The sequence below is a fragment of the Leptinotarsa decemlineata genome, unplaced genomic scaffold, assembly GCF_025532065.1.
Source record: "Leptinotarsa decemlineata unplaced genomic scaffold, Ldec_3_MD MMD2_tig00002974_RagTag_RagTag, whole genome shotgun sequence".
Taxonomy (NCBI): Eukaryota; Metazoa; Arthropoda; class Insecta; order Coleoptera; family Chrysomelidae; genus Leptinotarsa; species Leptinotarsa decemlineata.
In genome coordinates this window covers 11,711,301-11,733,614 of record NW_027412578.1, presented here as the reverse complement: position 1 = coordinate 11,733,614, position 22,314 = coordinate 11,711,301, and the positions used below count along the sequence as shown (strand labels likewise).

At 36.9% G+C, this 22,314-nt stretch overlaps 1 protein-coding gene across 1 annotated transcript in view; it reads right to left on the bottom strand.

Moving 5' to 3' along the window:
• LOC111516175 (uncharacterized) overlaps positions 1-22,314 on the bottom strand; it is a 66,871-nt gene that overhangs the window by 33,844 nt on the left and 10,713 nt on the right. Inside the window, exons 2-3 of the mRNA XM_074177480.1 lie at positions 19,039-19,247; positions 18,837-18,969 (exon numbers count right to left, since the gene is read on the bottom strand). Of these exons, the coding sequence (XP_074033581.1) occupies positions 18,837-18,969; positions 19,039-19,247 (342 nt within the window). The remainder of the gene's footprint in view (positions 1-18,836; positions 18,970-19,038; positions 19,248-22,314) is intronic.

The window sequence follows — 22,314 nt, the reverse complement described above, 5'->3', positions numbered from 1 at the left end:
GAGAATTGTACTATCGGAAGCATCTGCAGGTGAAATTAGAATTCCTTCAGCGAAGGTGAGAATTATTAGTTATAATACGTTAAATTGTACGAAACTGTACGAAAAATCGAATCAGAGACGAAAAAAGTAGAAAATGATGAGAAAAACATTTTAAACTCCAAATGAAAAGAGTTGAATGAAAAATGTCAAAGCTGTGATGTATGATGTGCTTATTGACATTTTTTCAAAGGACGAAGCACAAGCACTATAGGAAAATCCTTAAGGCACTCATAGAGCGGTTCCTGTGTTCTAGGTGTACTGAGTTGAACTTCGAAACGATTAGCAACCATAGTGCGTCGCGTATTTCTGATATGTACCTCTCTTGGTGCATGATCAATTCCCATATTGAAGAGGAACGAGTTCCAACGCTCAGGAAAATTCATAAAAATATCATCCGAAATATTGACTAGAATGGGAGGCAGGGAGTTTTTGCGAAAAGGGGTACCAGGGAGTTTTTACGGAATATAATTCATAAACTTGAATTTCGATGGGGAAAGATGAGAAATAACGGGAAAATATTGAAGGAAATGCCAGCATTTTTGACCACTTAGGATATAATTCTTGGAAAAAATGCGGACTCATAGGGAAGAATGCCAACCTATTTCTCATATGTATGAAACATAGGAAAGGCCATCGTCTGATCATAATACATGCAGGTCGTGGAGATGGATTTGTGTCTAATCAAATTGTGATTCAGGTAATTACCACAACAAGATGAATTTTAAGAATTATAACCAAGAAAAGCTGATATGCAATCATGGTTTTCAGAGAGAAATATTTCATGTGGAAAAAATATGCAAAATTCAAGCGATAGACCAGCTCTTTGAATTGAAGGGGTTATATTTTCGGGAGTGAATAATTTTTTGAGAAAGAAAGTTTTTGGCTTCCTACTACTCCATCTTGATACAAAAAAAAGGGGCGAGGGAATCTTCCAAAGAAAGGAAGGAAGTAATCAATTTGAAAATAATTAACTCTATATATGGATGTGTAGATCACGCAAAGAAGTACCTTTCAGACACGAACTAAAAGAAAGTCCTCCTGAAACAGCTACTTTCAAATAAACATTGAATTACACGAAAGAAAAAAATTCTTCCGAAACGAATAATTCTATATGAACACTGAATTATAAAGGAGATACTTTTCTCTACTCAGTTTGTATTTCAAACATTCGTTGTGGAAAAAAAATCAAATATCATTCACATGAGTTCTACTTTAAATGAATGGTAATAAATTGCACTTACATGGAACACTGTCATCACCACTGGTATACATTGATGTTTCGCCTTAAGACACTTGCCCTAAGGCTCTTCAGTACCAAATTGGATAACATTATAGAAAATACACACACTTCATTCATGAATTACGATTTTTTAATGTCACTTTTTAAAGTTACTTCTTTGCATGATCTACACATCCATATATAGAGTTACTTATTTTCAAATTGATTACTTCCTTCCTTTCTTTAGAAGATTCCTTCATCCCTTTTTTTGTATCAAGATGGAGTAGTAGAAAGCCAAAAACTTTCTTTCCCAAAAAACCAGCTCTTTTTAGCAGCAGAGCATAACGTTGTATGATTACCACCATATCACCTGGATTTGAATCCAATTGGATTTGTTTGATCTGGGCTGGAAGATTATATGCACGATGTCGTGCAATATTGCTACGATTTATTTGTAGTTTCTTTACTGGCTTTGAAAATCTCGCTGTGAACGAGCAAAGAAATTTGAGGAGGATTTTATGCCATATGAACTTATTATACACATGGTGACTTTTACCAATTCGGACTTACATTGTCTGATAAGATATAATATAATTTGAAATCTCTGAAAGAACAAATAAAATCAAGAATTGAAATGAATAGTTGTAAATAACAATTATATACGTTGTGTATCTCTACGCCAGCTTAGTTAAATTTGACGTTGGACAACATATATGCAGCTTCTTCGAACTTCCTTTGGAACCAGCAATTCTTAGAATCCCAATACGCGTTTGGTGGCCTGGTTTTTGTGAGGTTGCTACGGATAGTGTTTCCGGATCTGAAGCAGGTTTTGATGTGGTACTTGAATCCAATTCTTCGTACCCTTTACGACAATTCTCGGACGTTGAGAAGGGCAAGTACTGATTGTGACTGCTTCTTTTCCCTGTGAGGCTCTTCAATCTTCCTTCAATCTCGTTTAAATTGGTCTCAATGCAGTTTTGTTGGTTAATGCAAGACGTTTGATTGAGAGTCTAAACTGTTCATAAATCATCCATTTCAGTGAAGAAAGCACTTTTTTCTTGAATAGAAATGTCAATCATTATCATGAGCGAAGTTGCTCAGACTTGAACCCACAAATTTTTCCAGAGATGCACTCAAACACTTGACAAATGAATGACTGGACAGGAATATTGAAGAATAATATTGACGGTCCCTTAATCTGGAGAAAAATCTGAGTGAGTTTTCGAAATTCGTCAAAACCTCATTCACATAGGAATTCGAAAAATTGCGACCAACAATCGGGATGGATTGAAACATTCAATTGTTTTCTAACAATATGGTGTGTCCCAAATTTTTTCAGTCCTGTAAGAGATTGGTCCGATCAAACACGCTCAAACATGTGAATTTGTTGACGCGCTCCATTGGAATGGTTTGCTCGTTCACCAGATTTGACTCCTCTTGATTTTTTCATTTGCGGCTATATTGAATAAAAATTCCATGCTGGTGTGTCATGAGTTCGAAATTGACACTCATCTTTTGCAAAACGAGCCAATAATGTATTTCTCTTTCTCATGAATATTTACTTCAAATAATCTTACACGGGGTGGTGGAGCAAGCGATCATAGAAATCGAAAAATGCGAAGGTCACTGTGAAATAATTGAAATACAATTCATATGCTCTATAGGTTGAAATGTTTTTTCGAATTCCGATTCTTCCAAATAACAAATTCGTCATGTTATTCAAGGAACAACGAAATGAAGACGCAGTCATTTGCGACATTACAATTCGCTGAAACAAAACGTTCACTTGTCTCAAGTTGCTCCTTCAATTACACGTAATCAACAGAAAGTCGAGTCCTTTTGCAGTTGAACTATAAATATTAATTTTCGCATGCAATTACTTTGAGTTCGCAAAACGACATGATAGAATGCCAAGTTCGCTCCGGATTATCAATTTCATGTTTTGTGCATTTCGCAGATTATTCCGGTTTTTTATTAATAATTCATAGACGACTTGCAATGTTTGGAAGTATAATTTTGCGAGTTTGCTCAAACAATAAATATATATATTACATATATTTTTTGTGAAAAGTAATTACAACATTGGATGCATGTCAAGAACAGTGTAGTGCGAGAAAAAACATCTAACGATGATGATGCAAAGAGGCAGACAAAGAATAGCTGGATTCCAATAGGTGTATATTTTTGGTAGGGATGGATTTTTTTTCAAAGAAGGCTTTCTACTTCTCTATTTTCATCCAAAAAAATGTGAAAATCTTCCAAATAAGATAAACCCTTCAGAAACATGTGTAGTTCATACAAATAAGTAACTTTCTGACACAAACCGGAAGAAAAATCCCTCTTAAAACAACCACTTTCATATAAACTCTCATATGAGCATTGAATTGAACAAAACACACTTCTTCTTATTTAGTTTATACTCCAACCATTATAGAATTGAATCAGATATCAGTCACAGGATTGCTACATAGTATATTATATGAAAGAGGTGAAATTTCACCTACATGAAACACTGTCATATTCAATGGCGAGCACCCGATGTTTCGGGTGTCTTATTGCCTCTTCAGCATCAATTTGCCTAATCAATAAATCAATTTTTCATTCTGTCACTACAGAATAGGTTGTGAAAATAAAATCCATTAATACAACAGCTCCGAAGTGAGCGGTTGAAATCACTGATTTTGGCAAACTGAGTTCTTTCCATTATTTTCTCAGAAAAACATGATCTTTGAACACAAAAATCATATATAAAACTCATCTAATCGATGGTTTCTGATGTTGAATTTTATCTTCCAACGTATCTTACTGTTTCATTTCATCGATTGGTGTGTTTTTGTTTGCTACTCTCCATGAAGAATTATATATTTTTTTACGTTTAGAATTTTTCAAAAAGTCAAATCAATATTTATGAAATTTTTTTACTCATTAATAATTTAATAATAATATATAATTAAACCAACGATAAAAATAAAATATAAACAACAATGAAAATTTATTAGCGCTCCGGGGCGACTTCATTGATTCCAGTGGCGCATTTGCTTTTTCAGCTGCAGGAAAACCCGGAAAAACCTGCAGCACCACATCATCTGAAGATCTTGATCTAACAATGTCCTCTCTCTTATAAAACAAAATGTAGGGTGTCTCCAGAGGCTCCAATAAATTCAATGCATCGCCAGAACACTTCGTGACACGACTATCGCCAAACTTATACCAGTCCGTTTCTTCTTTGATCAAGGCATAATAATGATCAAATTCAACGCCAGAACCACAGTGAACAATGACTGCATGAATATTATAATAGTGGTCTGCTAGTGGTCTGCTATTTCGAACTTTCCAAAGAGTTTCTTGCTTCCGTTAGAGGTTGAGTCTTGTTTGAAAATCATCAGTGTTATTATTAGATTGACTGGAGCCTCAGCTATACATGTTTCCTTATAACAGTCAGTTAGTTTGGCGCATGTTTGACAATACAGTCGATTATCACTTGTTAAAAATTCCATTTTTAGATGATTTAACAATAAGCTTTGCACGGACTGGTTATTAGTCGTATTAGGAAAAGCTAGATGAAGTTCCAGAAATTCACATAAGTTTTCACTACCTCTTGAACATTTACTCCGAAGTGAACAAGTGAGGATTTTTCTAGCAAAAGATTTACAAACACAAGACGAGATGGGTTGTATGGAAACATTCAGTCCAGAGCGGTCAGGAGTATTGATTTTGCTATTGTTTTGCTCACGAAGAGTATTCAACAAGAACCCCAAGAATTCGAAACAATCCTCTTGTTGTCCTAACGAGTATCTAGTGAACTTCAAAGACTCCAGGAAATCGGTTGGAGGGAAAGATGATACCTTCTTACGAAACTGCAGCTGCATGAACAGTTATTTGAGTTTGATGAATAAGTAGGAAACATTCCCGTTCTCGTTCATCATTAAAACTTCGTTCTTGAAATCCTTCGTCATGAACAACACTTGTAAAATGAATGAAATATCTTTTGGCTTTCCACTTCTCAATCATTAACAAAAATGTGAAATAAATAGTATCCCAACACCAAAGTATTATTTAACACTTAATTTTTTTTCTAAATTCTGATTTTTTGCCTCTTGTCAGCTTATTTTATCTGAAGCGACTTTTGGCCAATTTTTCTGTACGAATTCAAATTGAATCAAAGCTCTGCCGAAAGAGACCGAAAAATCAAGCAGTCATTCGACAATGATGATGTTATTCAACGCACTGTTCCTTTCCGAGCCTCAAAGATGGTCCCCGAAGAGATCGACCTACAGTAATCCATAACGAAGGTTCAAGGACTCGATGACTGACTCGTCGCAAAAGGTGCATGGGATGGAGAAATATCCGGTCGTCAGCTACCATGTATTTTTTGATGGTTCAAAACATATTGGAAAGGGCAAAAAGCTCGAAAAGTGAACGATCGACAGAAATTGTCACGTTTTGAAATATGTCATTCTTTCCTTTTGCACAACCAAAACTACCTTTTTTGATGGTATCGTCACGTGTGATGGGAAGTAGATTCTCTACGACAACAGGTGACGTTCCGGACAGTGGTTAGCATCCAGGCACTTTCCAAAGGCGAGAACTCACCAATTAAAGACCATGAATACTATATGGTAGTCAGCGGCTGGTGAGATTCTCTATAATTTTTAGCAACCGAGCCAAATCATCACAGCAGAGTCCGATTGTGCGGGAATTGACAAAACTTTCCAAAAATTGCGTCAGCAGCAGCACTGGTCGATAGAAGAGGTATTATCCTTCTGACCGTCAAAGTTCTACCTCACTCACAATATTTCCCAGGTCTCTCGCCAACCAAACACCATCTTGTTGAACTTTCTCATCGGTAGAACCTTCGCCAATCAGGACCGAGCAAACCAGCCATCGAATGCCTACTTCCACATAGCCCCGCTGGAAATGAGAATGACAGTATCACTTGTGGTTCTGTTATTCCCAAACTGAATGGCATTCCAACGATGGCTCAATCCAAAGGTGTGTGTATCTGTGCCGAGAAAATGAACGACACTGAGCCTATCAGCTGTCTCTACGGAACCTTCGAGATACCGGGCGCCCTCTCGTCGTAGCATCGCCTTGTCACGGGAATGCGGGGCTCTGCCGTGATTGACTTTCTTTTCCTAACTACTCGTGGGACTTTCATAGACAGAGTAAACTCAAAAATTCTTTCCGACGCCGAGCCGAAAGGAGATGGATGTCGAGCTTACGACTCCAACTGACCTTCCTGTAAATTTAGTTCAGGAGCGAGTCTACAGAGGAGATGAATGTCGAGTTTACGACTCCAACTGACCTTTCTGTAAATTTAGTTCGTGACCGAGTCTACAGAGGAGGCGGATGTCAAGCTTACGACTCCAACGGACCTCCCTGTGAATTTAGTTCAGGAGCGAGTCTACAGAGGAGATGGATGTCGAGTCTGCGACTCCAAATATCCTCCTTGTAAATTTAGTTCTAGAGCGAGTCTACAGAGGAGATGGATGTCGAGTTTACGACTCCAACTGACCTTTCTGTAAATTTAGTTCAAGAGCGAGTCTACAGAGGAGGCGGATGTCAAGTTTACAACTCCAATGGACCTCCCTGTGAATTTAGTTCAGGAGCGAGTCTACAGAGGATATGGATGTCGAGTCTGCGACTCCAAATAACCTCCTTGTAAATTTAGTTCTAGAGCGAGTCTACAGAGGAGATGGATGTCGAGTTTACGACTCCAACTGACCTCCCTGTAAATTCAGATCAGGAGCGAGCTTACAGAGGAGACGGATGTCGAGTTTACGACTCCAACGAACCTCCCTGTAAATTCAGTTCAGGAGCGAGTCTACAGAGAAGATGATTGTCGAGTTCACGACTCCAATTGACTTCCCGGTAAATTTTGTTCAGGAGCGAGAGTTGTAGTGTACGCAGAATCTGTCTCAGGTGGAGGAACGAACCCCCCATGATCAGGTCAGCAAACGTTTGCGCTCAAGTGAAAAGCCCTGCACGGCTGAATCTAAGACATCGTCAGGTGTAGCTGACGGAAATATTGCAACTTGACTATCCAACGTTATTAACAGAGCATATACTTTGTACCTGCCCTGCTGGGGACCGAATCAGGTCTTCAGAGTTCGGCAGAGCCGTACTCTTACCATTTGACCTGAAAGACAACTCACCATACAAACTAATCGGATTCGTTGAGAAGCTGGGTTTATTTGGCCGAGTGTGAATATGTGTGAGCCAGAATAAATTCTCGCGGGTTGCGGTGGAGGGTCGAAAAGATCCATTTACTTCGGAACTAACCTAACCTAACCTACGTTGGCATAAGTGCAGTGACTCAAACACATTTTTCGAATATTCATTGCGCTTGCTCTGTTTTTTTTTAATTTTCAATCGAAACTTCTTGGAAGTCGAAACTGAATTTTTTTTGCTGAATAATTGTTTTTATATTATTCAAATGTGTTCATGGCGAGACAAGTTTCCTTAGAAGGACGCCATTTATTGGAAACTTAAACTTTTGAAAACGGAAAGAGAACCCAGTGGTGATTGTTATGAAAGCAATCTCCAACAACGATTTTCAAATGAAAAATCGCTTTCTATGTATCTCTGCACCTGTCTTTGAGATTGTATTTAATAATAAAATTTTGGTTCAATTCTCGGAATCTCTTTTTTTGTTGCTGTTTTCAATATCTAAGAAAAGAAAAGATATAGTTTCATAAATTACACCTCACGACTTGAACTCCACAAACTTTATTTTGAAAACTTCATTGGAAGTTTTTGGAAATGAAGTTTGTGGAGATCAAATCGTAAGGTGTAGTTTATGAAATAACTTTGAATCTTCAAGAATTAGTTGATTTCATATTTTATTGAACGAAAGTATTTTTTTTGAAGAGGAATTCAAAGTTTTGGCCGACTTGAAGAATGGCAAATTTCAATTGGCCATTTTGTTATATTTGCAACAACTACATAATTTTCAAAAAAAATCCGAATGAACTATTATATGAGTAAATTATTTCGTAATCACTCCTTCAGTATTTTCTGTAACAAAAAACAAATAAAATTCCAATTCACATGGAAATGGCGAGTTTAAATCAATCCAGAATACTTTCATGAATGTATATCTACACAAAGTGCTCAGCCATTGAAATGGATAATTTCTAATTACGGGTTCTGTGAATAATACCCTGCAGCTATTTCCACAAATTATGCAGAATAATGTTGCAGCAATCAATTATGTTATAGTGTTTACATCAATCAATATTTATGAATTTAAGCATGTGGATGTTGTAATGTTCATGCTTCAAGGTTTCCTTACTTTAGTTGTTTTATTACTTGGTATCGACACTTTACAAAAAGAGTTTTACGGTAAATAATTCAGAATGAAATGATATATCCTCATGGTTTCCTTGATCACTATGAACAATATGAATGGTTTAAATCTCACGATACTATAAAGAAGAAAACATATGATAATAAATTATACCTTTTTCAACCCACTTAGAAAAATTCATCAGACTGCTTTTCTATTCGCGTGTTATAGCCCTGCTGTCTAATACTGAAATTATTTTTCCAAGCGACTCATTCATTCTGTATTCGAATGTCATCAGTCTGTTCACGGACTATTGATTCTTATTTGAAGATGATACATCCATCAGATACATGATGCAAAAAACGAGGAAGCTATTGAAAAAATTAATGAAGTACTTCCTGCTGATATGTCTGATATATAATGAATTAATTGAAACTGAAGTAATACAGCTAGAAGAGTTCTGAGACATTCCTTGTGGAAAAACACGAGCAAATTTGAGCAGGTCCAATCTGACCATTTTTGGACCTTAGGCCCAGTTCACACGGAAGGGACACAGGTCTGCGCCTCGTCCCTGCCAGCCGTCCATTTTGTGTGAATTGGGCCTTAAACGTTCAGAGCCTACTCCTCCACTTTTGCCGTCATACAGTCGACCAATCAGAAGCGTACAGCGGGAAATTCAAATCAGTAGATGAACAATGTATGTACGAGTTCAAAATCCCATGTATTTTCTCATGGAGCTAAACTTTTTGCAATTTTTATGACATCCGCTCGGAACCTTGTGGAACACCCAACTCGAGGTACGTGTGTTTCGGAAAGTGGGAGAGAGAAACGTTTGACGTAATCGATGCAGATAGAATGAGTATCGGAGTCATTCAAAGAGCGTGGATCCCCTTGGGATTGGAATATGTTATGTACAGTGATGCAAAAATGCAGTTGTTTGAACCGATGTGAGATATCTCGCATTGTTGTGGTGAAGAGTGATCCGTCTTCGGCGGTTGGTTTTCCTGATTTCTTGGAAAACAACTGGCAAACAAATGGTTGTGTATCACTTAGAATTGACTGTTTGCGTTGTTCTTGTGGTACGGTTGCAACATATACAGTTTTCCCGAAAAAACAGGCGACCATTTGCTTGGAAGTACTTCGTGTGCGAACAACTTTTGTTGGATTTGGCTCATCTTGAAACACCCACACAGTCGACTGCTGTTTACTTTCGGGCTCATACGCGTAAATCCGCGATTCATCACCTGTCACGATGTCATAGACGTGTGTCGAAGCATCGCGTTCGTATTTTTTGAGCATTTCCTTCGACCAATAGACACGAACCTTTTTTTGAGCGATTGACAAATTGTGTGGTATCCAACGCGAACAAATTGTTTTGACTGTCAAATGTTCATGCAATATTGAATGTATGCTGGTCTCACTAATGCCTAAGGTTGAATCAATCTCAAGATAGGTTACATGACGATCTTGCAATATCAGTTCCCGCACAGCATCAATGGTTTTCGAAACAACAACTGATTTTGGACAAAATTCGTCTTGGGGTGAACTACGACCACGATTGAATTCACCATACCATCGACAAACACTGGTCCTTGATGGAGCTTCATCGCACACAATTAAATTAAGTTCATCCATGCACTGTTGCTGAGTTGATCCATGTCGAAAGTTGTAAAAAATAATGGCATGAGAATGTTCACGATTTAATTTTATTTTTGGGCCGAGATGAATCTTTTGAGTTACTGTAATTGTAAACAACACAAATAGCGCGCGTATGTCAAAACGTTTTGAGTACGTATAATAAGCTCAAAAATGGCAACACCAGGGTTGCCAAATTCCGAAATATAAAAGGCAACTCTCGTATGCATTCGTTGGTGATAGAATAACTTCCGTGACTTCAGAAGCACAAGTCGGTGGATCCTTAAAGCTGAAACAAACTTCTAGTCAGTCTAGTCACTCAACACTGAAATGAGTTTGTGAGTCTGAATGCTTAAAACGCATCATATATACTCAAATTAAAACACAAGTCTCCGTCGTGAACTCGTTGTTGCGTCATATTTCTGAAGCCCGAAAGAATTTGTTCATCCATAAAAAGTTCCGGAATATTCCGAAGGTAAATATGTTACACGGAATGCTATCAAATTCAGCGTTTTCTCTTTTTGTATTCTACATGGGAAAAAGAGCCTTTGAAACTCAGCATTAATAACCAGCAAAATACCTCAGAAAGTTGAGTTTATTGGATATGAGGGTTGATTCTGAGTGCTTCTGTTTGAAAATTTAAAATTATAATGGAGACATTTGAACTGTTGGTTTTTGGAAGATTCCATGTATACGATATTAGAAACGACGATACCTATATCCAGTCGTAGGTACGAATGGCTGAATTATTTCCAACTGTTTCTATGGATTGAACAAAGATAATTGTTATATTGATTTGTTCATCTTTTTATTAGTTTGGTTTTATTTATTGAAAATACGACCCTGTAGATAAAAAAACAAAATGTTTCAGATAGTTACTGATAATTTGTCAAAGGAAAAGTCATTAAAAGTTTATCCCGACTAAAAGTAGGATTTATTGGGCATTTCCGAGTTTGATAGTTATCAAGGAAACAACATTTGGTGACCCCGACGTGATCACGATATGGAGAAACGTACGTCCAAGCGAGAAGGTGCAGGTCTGAATCAAAGTCTGTCATCGGACTACGTATGGCCAAACGGATTTGGAAGTCGTGAGAAACCAGAATCCAGTCTAGACAAACTACCTGAAAAAGTCGTTGAAGATAAATCCGGCGAGTCAACTTCCTTGATACATGAGGTTCACTCAAAGCAGTCTGTTCATTCGAGAGCCTCAAGGGATACCGGATTATCTCGACGAAGTAGTTTGGATTTGAAAAAGAAAAGAATAGCTCTTAAAATAGAAAGACAAAGACGGGAGCTACAAAGAAAATCCAGAGAGCTAGAACTGGAAGAACAACAACTAGAAGAAAAGAACCGTAGAGAGTTGAAGAAGAAGGAAATAGCTGATAGTTTACACCTTCTTCAACTCGAAGTAGGAATACAAGAACGAGATAGATGTGCTCAACGATTCCTTTGGCGAAATTTGGAAAGCGACAGACCTCCTGATATTTATGAAATGTTGGTCATGACTTTTGGAGCAACCTGTTCGCCCGTATGTGCTCAATTCGTAAAAAACTCGAATGCTGAAGAATTTTCTACGAATCCAGACATCCGAACAGCTATTATCAAAAAATTCTATGTAGATGACTATTTGGATTCAAAAGACACTGAAGAAGAAGCGCTAGAAACGATAATAGAAGTATGCAAAGTCCAGAAGGTTGCAGGATTTGAAGTAGTCAACTGGATGACAAACTCCCAACTGATTCGAGATAAGCTATCTGATGATATGTTACTGGCGGCTACAAAAAATATCGATGACACTTCCTTACATCGAATATTAGGCTTATGGTGGGATCCCAGAAACGACGAGTTTTCCTTCAGACTGACTTCAGAAAACTTAGTGGCGGAACAACCTACGAAGAGGAAGGTTTTGCAAGCTTTGATGTCGGTATACGACCCGCTAGGTTTGATCTCTACTTTCACGGTGAGAGGTAAAATACTGATGCAAGATATTTGGCGAGTAGGAATCGATTGGGATGATTTGTTACCTGAAGAACTTCTCATCGCTTGGAAAGATTGGTTGAGTGACATGGAGAAAATTGTACTGATCAAAATTCCAAGATGCTATAGTCTATTGATTCCATCAGCATTACGAATCGAAATTCACACATTTTGTGATAGTAGTGAGAAAGCATTCTCAGCAGTTAGCTTTCTTCGCGTCATTGGAGAAAACAGAACTGATGTTTGTCTTATCTCAGCGAAAACGAGAGTTTCTCCTCTGAAACCTCTTTCCATCCCTAGGCTTGAACTCCAGGCGGCAGTGATGGCCAGTCGGCTGGCTCAAGTGATAAGGAATGAACTCGAGTTCCCCATAGATGAAATGTTTTATTGGTCCGACTCATCATGTGTCTTGAATTGGATACGAGGAGACGGAAGAAACTACAAACCGTTCGTATCACACCGAATCGGTGAAATTCAAGAATTGACACGTATAGCGGAATGGCGATGGGTCCCAACTGAACTTAATATCGCGGATGAAGCTACACGCAGGAAAAAAATCAACGGAGTAATTTCAAATGAATGGTTTTCTGGTCCTTATTTTCTCAAAAATCCAGAAGAATCATGGCCAATCGAAAATAAAAGACCTTCCTATTTGAATGAAAATGACGTAGAGCTGAGAAATCGGAAAATTAAAACATGTTTTGTCATTTTTCAAAAATATGAAGAATGCCTCCCAGACATACGACGATTTTCGAAGTGGAATAGACTGATCAGGACTACCGGATGGTGTTTGAGATTTTTCGAAATTGTAAGAAACAAAGAAAAAATTCCTCCAAACCTAACAGTAGAGGAAATCCTGAAAGCTGAGAAGATATGGCTGAAACATGTTCAACAGGAGTGTTTTCCAGAAGAAATACAAAAACTCAAAACTGGGAAATCTCTGAGTGGTCAAAGCAAACTAGCCTGTTTATTCCCAGAAATGAAAGATGGAATTATGGTACTGAGTGGACGAACGAATTTTACAGAATTTATGGCGGAGAGCACACGACAACCCATCATTCTGAGTCCAAAACATGAATTCACCAAATTGTTGATACAAAATTATCACGAAAAATTTCATCATAGAGGAGTAGAATTAGTCATAAATGAAATCAGACAGAAATACTGGGTGATAAACTGTCGAGCTGCAGTCAAATCAGCATTCTCAAGCTGTTTGAAATGTAGGATTGAGAAAAGCAAACCTTCACCACCTCTAATGGGTCAACTACCTGAAGCACGATTAAAGAGAGGTGTTAGAGCTTTTATTAACACTGGAATGGACTATTTCGGCCCAATTATGGTGAAGATTGGTAGGAGATGCGAAAAAAGATGGGGTGTGCTATTCACATGCTTGGCAGTTAGAGCTATCCATCTAGAAATTGCACATAGTCTGAGTAGCGATTCCACGATTCAAGCCATACTAAGAATGTCGGCTAGAAGAGGACAACCTCAGGTCATATTTTGCGACAATGGAACAAATCTGAGAGGTGCTGCACACGAAATTCGCCAAGCCATGGAAGAAATAGATCGAACAGCGATTATTGATTCTTTGTCGTCAAGAGGTATTAGCTTCAAATTCATTCCACCATCTGCTCCCCACATGGGAGGAATATGGGAGAGGTTAATAGGTTCAGTGAAAAGTGTCATCGGCAAAGTACTCTACGACTCGTCCCTGAAAGAAGAAACTTTACAAACCTTTTTTGCGGAAGCGGAGAAAATCGTTAATTCTCGACCATTGACAAAAGTTTCAATGGATTCAGCTGACGCAGAAGCACTCACTCCTAATCATTTTTTGATTGGCTCTTCCAACGGAGAAGGTGATTTGGTACCAATCAATCCAGATGCGAATACTCTGAGAAGAGAATGGAAAATTTCTCGAATGCTAATTAATTCGTTTTGGACTCGCTGGACAAGAGAATATCTGCCAACCTTGTCGAAGCGAAGTAAATGGACTAATGACTGCAAACCCATAGCACTCAATGACATGGTCATCCTGGTCGACGATCAAGCACCACGCTATAAGTGGAAATTAGGTAAAATAACGGCTGTTCATCCAGGAGTTGATGGCAGAATTCGAGTCGTCGACGTAAAAACCTCAACTTCGGAATATAGGCGCCCAGTCACGAAAATTTGCAGATTGGAGCTAGAGGAAAAGTAATTCCTCCAGCGGGGGGAGAATGTTATATTGATTTGTTCATCTTTTTATTAGTTTGGTTTTATTTATTGAAAATACGACCCTGTAGATAAAAAAACAAAATGTTTCAGATAGTTACTGATAATTTGTCAAAGGAAAAGTCATTAAAAGTTTATCCCGACTAAAAGTAGGATTTATTGGGCATTTCCGAGTTTGATAGTTATCAAGGAAACAACAATAATCATTAATTCCCAAAGATATAGGATACATATAGAAAGAGTTAACAACAAATACTACAAAGCTAAGGATGTATTCAATGTATGAACAATATCATCAGTTGAGTGAGCCTTGAGAAAAATTTCAAACGGCAATGTTACATTTTTTCTGAAAGCTTATTTGGAATGTTTTGTTTCAGTAGGTGAGGACTTTTGAATTGAACAACATATTCACATGGATAACGCCATTGCCTTTGATTCCGTAGCCCTAGCCCTCTATTCAACGCCACAGCTGCCAAGGGAACCCCTACTTCTCCGAACTCACCCCTACCCGTACCACCGGCGCAAGGCATCGGCCATACGGAGAGACAAATCGGTGGGGTAGAAGACCTTTTTTTTCCAAAAAAATCACAAATAAATCCTCACTCCATATTACATCAATTAAAACTTAAAAGAATTCTGGCTCCTTCAAAATAATCAGACATAATAACTGAACAAAGATACAAAAATTCACATTTATACTTGACCCAACCCATGTATCCCAGTTGTACATACTCATTATTGTATTTCACTAGTTCGGACTTCCATTGTCTATTATATAAAATGATTTGAAATCCCTGAAACAAGTAAAAAAGAATGATTAAAAAAGGATAGTTGAAAATAACAATTATATTAAGCAACAATAAACCTGAAATGAAATGATAGTGAAATAACCTACAAGTAAAAATATAATAATTGAATAAATAAAAAAATAATCTACAATCGTCTTCGGGTGATGACAGTCATCACCCGAAGACGATTGTAGATAGCAACAATCGAAACGTCGTGAACTAACGTGACTTGGAATCTCTATACTTTTTTATTTTTTATTATTTCTTTTTTGCATCCCTTTAATTTTTATTTTTTTATTTATTCAATTATTATATTTTTACTTGTAGGTTATTTCACTATCATTTCATTTCAGGTTTATTGTTGCTTAATATAATTGTTATTTTCAACTATCCTTTTTTAATCATCCTTTTTTACTTGTTTCAGGGATTTCAAATCATTTTATATAATAGACAATGGAAGTCCGAACTAGTGAAATTCATCACGAAACATTGTCAATCACCTTCAAACAAACTCATTATTGTACATACATACCAGTTGTACATACTCATATTGGATATATTTACAAGCAAGAAGTACCGCTTTCAGCCATTACTGGGGAGACCATAACCCCCCCTCATAGTTAGCGGGCTTACGACGCCTGTTTGTTTCAGGCTCCTCATATTCACAGGAGTAGGAAACCTCCGGACCCAGGTTAAATTTTGACAGGTATCCCGGAAAGTTACCATTCCCTGTGAGCAGGGCAATTTTCCGTTCTGTAGAACAGTTTGATTCATATCAAACTGTTCTACAGAATATGTAGAACAGCCGCCCAGTCGTGCATCTCTCCCATTCCCTCTGCCATAATCTCCTCATATTTTTTTTTCTTTCCCTCTCCTCTTTCTTACTTTCCATGTAACCTCTGTTTTATTCACACCTTTGTTGGCTTCATCATGAACCTTCGTATTCCCTATATTGTTACCATCATGCTCCTTCTTCCACGTGATCTGGGTACGTACTTCCTATCATTCCTGTCCTCAATCATCCGCTGAATCATTACTACCCTTTTACTCCTCACATATCTTTAGTAAGGAACTGTAATTAAAATGCCAACCACTGTCAATTTTTTTGCATATTTCAAGCTTATTACTATATCGAGCAATTATCTGCCAATTTCTCTTTGCGAATTCAAATTGAACCAAAGCGTTGCTTGAACAGTCCTAAAAGTTAACCAGTCATTCAGCAATAAATGAAATGTCCAAAGTCGGTTTACAAAATTTCGTTTCGGTTATTTTAGCTTCGAAGATGATCCCGAGAAGAGTTCGATTCATAGAACTGTGCGTCAGCTCCCTTGGTGTTTGAAAATGTATTGGAAAGGGTAAAGCTCAAAGAATTGGTGCTTCGTTTTCGAATCGTACTGTCACGTGTGATGAAAAGTGGATCATCTACGATAACATGAGACGTTCAAAACAGTGGTTGGACACCGATGAGCCTTCAAGACACTTCCCGATAGTAACAATCCACCAATAAAAGACCATGGTTATTGTAAGGTGGTCATCGGCTGGTGTGATTTACAATAACTTTCTACATCCTGGCCAAACCATCACAGCGCCTATTGTGATGAAATCGACGAAATGTACCAAAAATTGCAGCAGCCGACATATCGGAAAATAAAAGGGGTCCGATACTGTTCCATGACAACGCCCGTCAGCACGTTCTACAAATCACCGTCTCAAAATTGAACGAGTTGAGCGTTGAATTGTAATACATACACTTCGATTATTTTAACTTCACCGATGCGTCATCAATTTATGATCATAGAAATCACACACCCCTATGTAACATCTCTTTCTATCAACCGCTATGAACAGATGACAATTCGTTAACATTTGTCTTCTAATCAAAGACTTATGTTATAGTGATGATCAATTAATACTCATAACAGTGGAAAGAGATAACCAGATAGCCGATAGTGTTTTACAATTTACCTACATTTGCCACACATGATATTGATAGTTGACAGTATCATTGTTTTATGTTATTAGGTACTGTTTTCGTCAGTTTTACAGTGTCGCTGCACCCATGCACGGATGATTTAATGGAAACTCGTTTGTTAATATTAATGTCTGCAAATGTTTTTCGAAACATTGCAATGCCACCTTTTTCGTTAACTGTCACATCTACATAAAAAGTAACTTTTGAGATTGTTAGGATCCGACATTTCCATAAATATGAAAATGTTAATTTATTGTCATTACCTACACGTTATAATTTTCATCGGGATATTAGCCACTTCGTCTTACATTTGACCACAATTTCGCAATTTGTTTCATATGCACATCAACGATGACGTATCAGTAAAGTTAAAATAATCGAAGTGTAGCTGAATCCGTTATTACAGTGGCTACAAAAGTCGATTAAAAACAAAAGAGTTCCGTATTGAAAAGAAAGAAGTTGATGATGAAATTCAATGAAATTGAAATTGGTCAACATAAGATTATAACAAATACGAAACATTATTAAAAGTTTCTCCGCGTTTTATTTCGTAAACTGTAAAAATCTCATAAAAAAGGTGTTATTTGAATATGTGATTTTGAATTTTCATCATGTATTAGCAGGTTTCATCATACTCCTTATAAGCTATATATATAAACTTTGCAAATTTGTTACTTTGTCAATCATTTTGGTAAGTGTTATCGATTTATACTACTATTGTTTTATATTTCGTATTATATTTTTCACATACGTACTCTATAAATATCAAATTGATACACTGCGCCCGATTGAAGAGTTTTCATTTGCTAATATAATTATATGTGTTTTAGGTTGGAAATGAATGCGTTGATCATGGAAAGCTGTAGTAAAAAATATGATCTAACGGATCCTAAAGATGTTGAAGAGCTACAAAGAATGATGTTTGAAGATGACGAAGCCGACTTACAGGACGATTTCGATGGTACAGATGGTAAATATGCTGTCGAATCTCGTGAAAGGGATTCAAATACGGAGCAGATAGTGACGACGATGAATATGATACTAATGTATCGAACTTAGATGATAACAATTTTTATTTGGGAGGGAAAAAATAAAGGAAAGAAGATTATAGCAACAACAAAATGGAATAAAAATGTCCTATTACAAAGAGTTCGTTCAAAACCACATACTCTCATTCGCAAGTTACCAGGTGTAATAGGTATTCCAAGAATGGCAAACACTCCTTTAGAATGTTGAAGCTGCATTATAGATGACGAGATATTGAGAATAATTGTACAACAAACGAATCAATATACTGAAAGTATAAAAGTATCATTCAAACGCGATAGAGATGCCAAACCTATAGCCATTATTGAGCTGAAGGCATTCAATATATAAGGTATTCGATCTTTGGGGTTAAATGAAACAAAGTACCTGTGATATATCATCCAAATTTTCATTCATATGGGTGGAGCACATCCGAATCGTCCAATTTTTCATGAGTATGGCACATGAACCAGGCCTGAATTTGACAGTTGACATGGGTTATGTTAGTTTTGAGGACCACTGTGGTTTGTGACTTATTCGCATACACCTGCTACTTAAGAGAACCCAACAAAAAAAAGTCTAACGGGATCAAATAATTTTTTTTTATATTTTTCGTTTGCTAGAGATACACTTGTTGAAAGTGAATAAAAAGTATTATCATTACAATATTCTACTCACGTACAACCACCATAGTCTTTCTATCTACCCCCGTAGAAAAGGGAGCATCGGTGGTTACTTCGCAACTGAAATTCCCTGCGATTTTGAAGTCGATGTCTCTCAACGCAACTTGTGTCGAGTTGGAGTTGTGTCCCTGCAAAAGGAAAACATGTTTCAATGGATCCGGAGTAGCGAGTTGAAGTTTGCTCGTCTGGAAACTCACATCGATATCAATGCCTTTGACTGGGAACGTCTTTATGCTGGGTTGCTCGCTGGGTGTGTACCGATAAAACTCGTGTCTGCCCCTGTACCATTTGACGGAATAGAGCTCGTCGCCTTCGAGATCGTACGAACATCGAAGAATAGAGTAGTTGAAGCGTTGTACCACTTTCGGGTCGATTGTCAGCAGGACTTCCCTCAGGGAGAACATGTCTGGAACATAGAAGAAAAGTTCAGGGAAAAAAAGCCAAAATTCGTCAATTGATGATGATAAAGATTAGACATCGTTATATTATCGTTATATTAGACATAAGGCAAAGTTCGCATTTTTCCGATAGGGAATCAATATAAATATATAACAGAGTTGATTAACGGAAAAACAGTTTTTAAACTTACAGATATAGAAATGAGATAGAAAATAGAAATAATGGTTGGAATATTGATGACAAAAGTGTTTTAATTGGAAGGATACAATCGAAACAAAATTATTATTTATGAGAGAGGACATTGGCAGATAAAGATCTTCAGATGATGTGGTGCTGCAGGTTTTTCTGGGTTTTCCCACAGCTGAAAAAGCAAATGCGCCCCTGGACTCAATGAAGTCGCCGCGGAGAGCCAATTAATTTTTATTGTTCTTTTATAATTTCACAACTGAAGGTTTTCATTTGAAATAAAATAAAAAAATTATAATTCATTAAAAATCACAGCATTGACTTTCTGGAGAGGTGAATATAAACATCTAAACACCTTGAGATAATAAATAACTACAGCTAACAGGAAATAAGTTGTTCTGTCACGTCCAAAACGAATGTAAATCCGTTTGTAAAGTGTAATGTGAGGATAAGAAGAACAAAAGGAAAGAAAAAAAAGGAAAAAATAAGAATGGAATATATTAAAATGTGTATATATTTAAATTCTCAGATAACTCACATAGAACAAGAAAGCATGAAAGAAATGAAAAACGAAAATTAAAAAAAAATTAAAATGAAAACAAGTATTGAAGAATGAATTGAATAGTAAGAGAAAAAAAATGAAAGCAACCAACTCATTAGGACTAACCAAATATCAACTTTTAGAATTAAATAAGAATGTATGATGAATCTAGAAAATATCAAAATGTAGAAATTTTTCAAGTCGAAATAGACTGCCAAAATGGTTATACTAACGCCATTTTAACTCATCACACAAACACACAAACACACATGAAATACGTTTGAAAAATTGATAAAAACAAAGGTCTGAAAAGTGGAGGTGTGAATTTAACTGGAATAAAAACTAAAAAAAAAGTGTTGCTTTTTTGTTGCTAATTACTAGTTGCAAGAACATTAATTTTGTTGCTAGAACCGATCGCAAAAAATCGAAAATATGGATAGACGAAAACAAATCAATTGGAGCCGTATTCTTAGATTTGCGACGCGCCTTTGAGACAGTCGATAAAAAGAGATTACTTTTAAATCTACAATACTATGGAATAACCGGCACAGTACTGAAATGGTTCATAGACTATTCGAGTGATGGAAAACAAGTAACAACGGTCAATAATATCACCTCCTCCAAAATTATTGATGATAATGGAGTGCCACAGGGTAGTACCTTGGGCCCTTACTCTTCCTTCTGTATATAAATGACCTTGCTTCTGAGATCTCTGAGTTTCAAATCAGTTTTTTTGCAGATGACACCTTAATATATTACTGGTCCCATGACAGTGAGCTGGTAGATACTCTGAATAGTTAGCTCTGCAGAGTTAGTCGATCTCAACACTCTCAAACTGAATAGTGAAAATACGAAATGTCTTCTACTAAGTAATAAAACAGGTTATGACTAATTAAAAATAGAGGAATTAGAATTGCTTACGAGGATATTAAAAATGTAACAGACAACAGAAAAGACAACGAATATTTTTAAGGTTCGTTTGGTGCAGTAAGCTGCTATCTTGAGTTATCTACTTTTTGCACTATAAACGATCTTCTGAGCGTTCTGAAAAAAATAGATGTCTTCAGTTACCCATTTATGACATGACAACCAGCACGTATTTCATTTTATCAACTTTTTACAGTGTCTACTAGATGTCATTACATTACTTTGACAAGTTGCCTATTTATTACAATAAATTCGGCTTGTTCTCGACTATATGCAATCGTGGATAACTAGAAATTGCAAAATTTGGAGTTACCTAATACTGACATTCAGGCGACGATATTGTATATTAGCTTATGCTAAATAAAGGAATTGATGAATCATGGGAGACCTGAAGACAAAAATATCGTTGAAGACTACGAAGAAGAGACTTTCAAATGCTACAGTGGTATGGCATTAAACAGCGGTATGGCAACCTGAAAAATTTTTAAGGTATTTTTTTCTCCTACCATACAAAATGAGTCGAACTTTTTGTAGTCCTCCAACCTTTGGTATTTCTGCTGGTGTTTCATTTCCTCCAGCGGTTTCATTATTTGTCAATTTTCTTATTCGTCTTCAATCGAGGACCGCCTGCCCTGTACTGACGATGCTCAATAGGCTGAAACAGCTGTCTACCGGTGGCTCTTAAATTGAAATCAATATGGGAATGATCAAAGAGTACTTATCTATTGATTTTTTGATTTTCATGGAATTATTTTCCAGCAGCTTGACTGCATTAACTTTTCTAGATTTCATATCATTTCTAGAAACATGTGGATTCGTTTTCCGATGGCATTTCAGGTTAGCTTCCCAAATTTCCACCAACACTGACATAAAAAACTTGGCAAGTTGACTTGGGTGTCACACCAATAGGTGTGACACACAAATGATGAATCATGAAATTAAGTCTACTCGTTCCTAATTATAAATGTTGAAATCAATACGAAATAGAAAATCTGTGAATTTCACATTCCAAATTGAAAATTTTCGAAAAAATTGCACATCGGCACAATACACTTCACCAGCGAAAGAAACAAAATTCCGTAGGCAAAATTTCATCTTTCCTTGACGTCGAAAGATTGCGATCCGGCGATAAAAAGCTACTCAACCCCGGAAGGTGTCTTCCATTGTCTGTAAACACAAAACAATCTCGTTTTTTTCTCCGTATTTTATTTGACAACCTGACGCTTAGCGTGCATAAACAATGGCGAGTGAATAGGGTCAAAGGGATGAGATAAGTGGTCCGAAAGTGAATGTTTGTTAGCAGACAAGGGTTGTTTTGTTGTGTCCTAGGGTGAGATGTTATTCGACAATAAGTCGTGTACCGCTACTGGGAAACTTCCGCCAGATAACTTTAGCTTGGTGGGAATTTGCTATATGAACA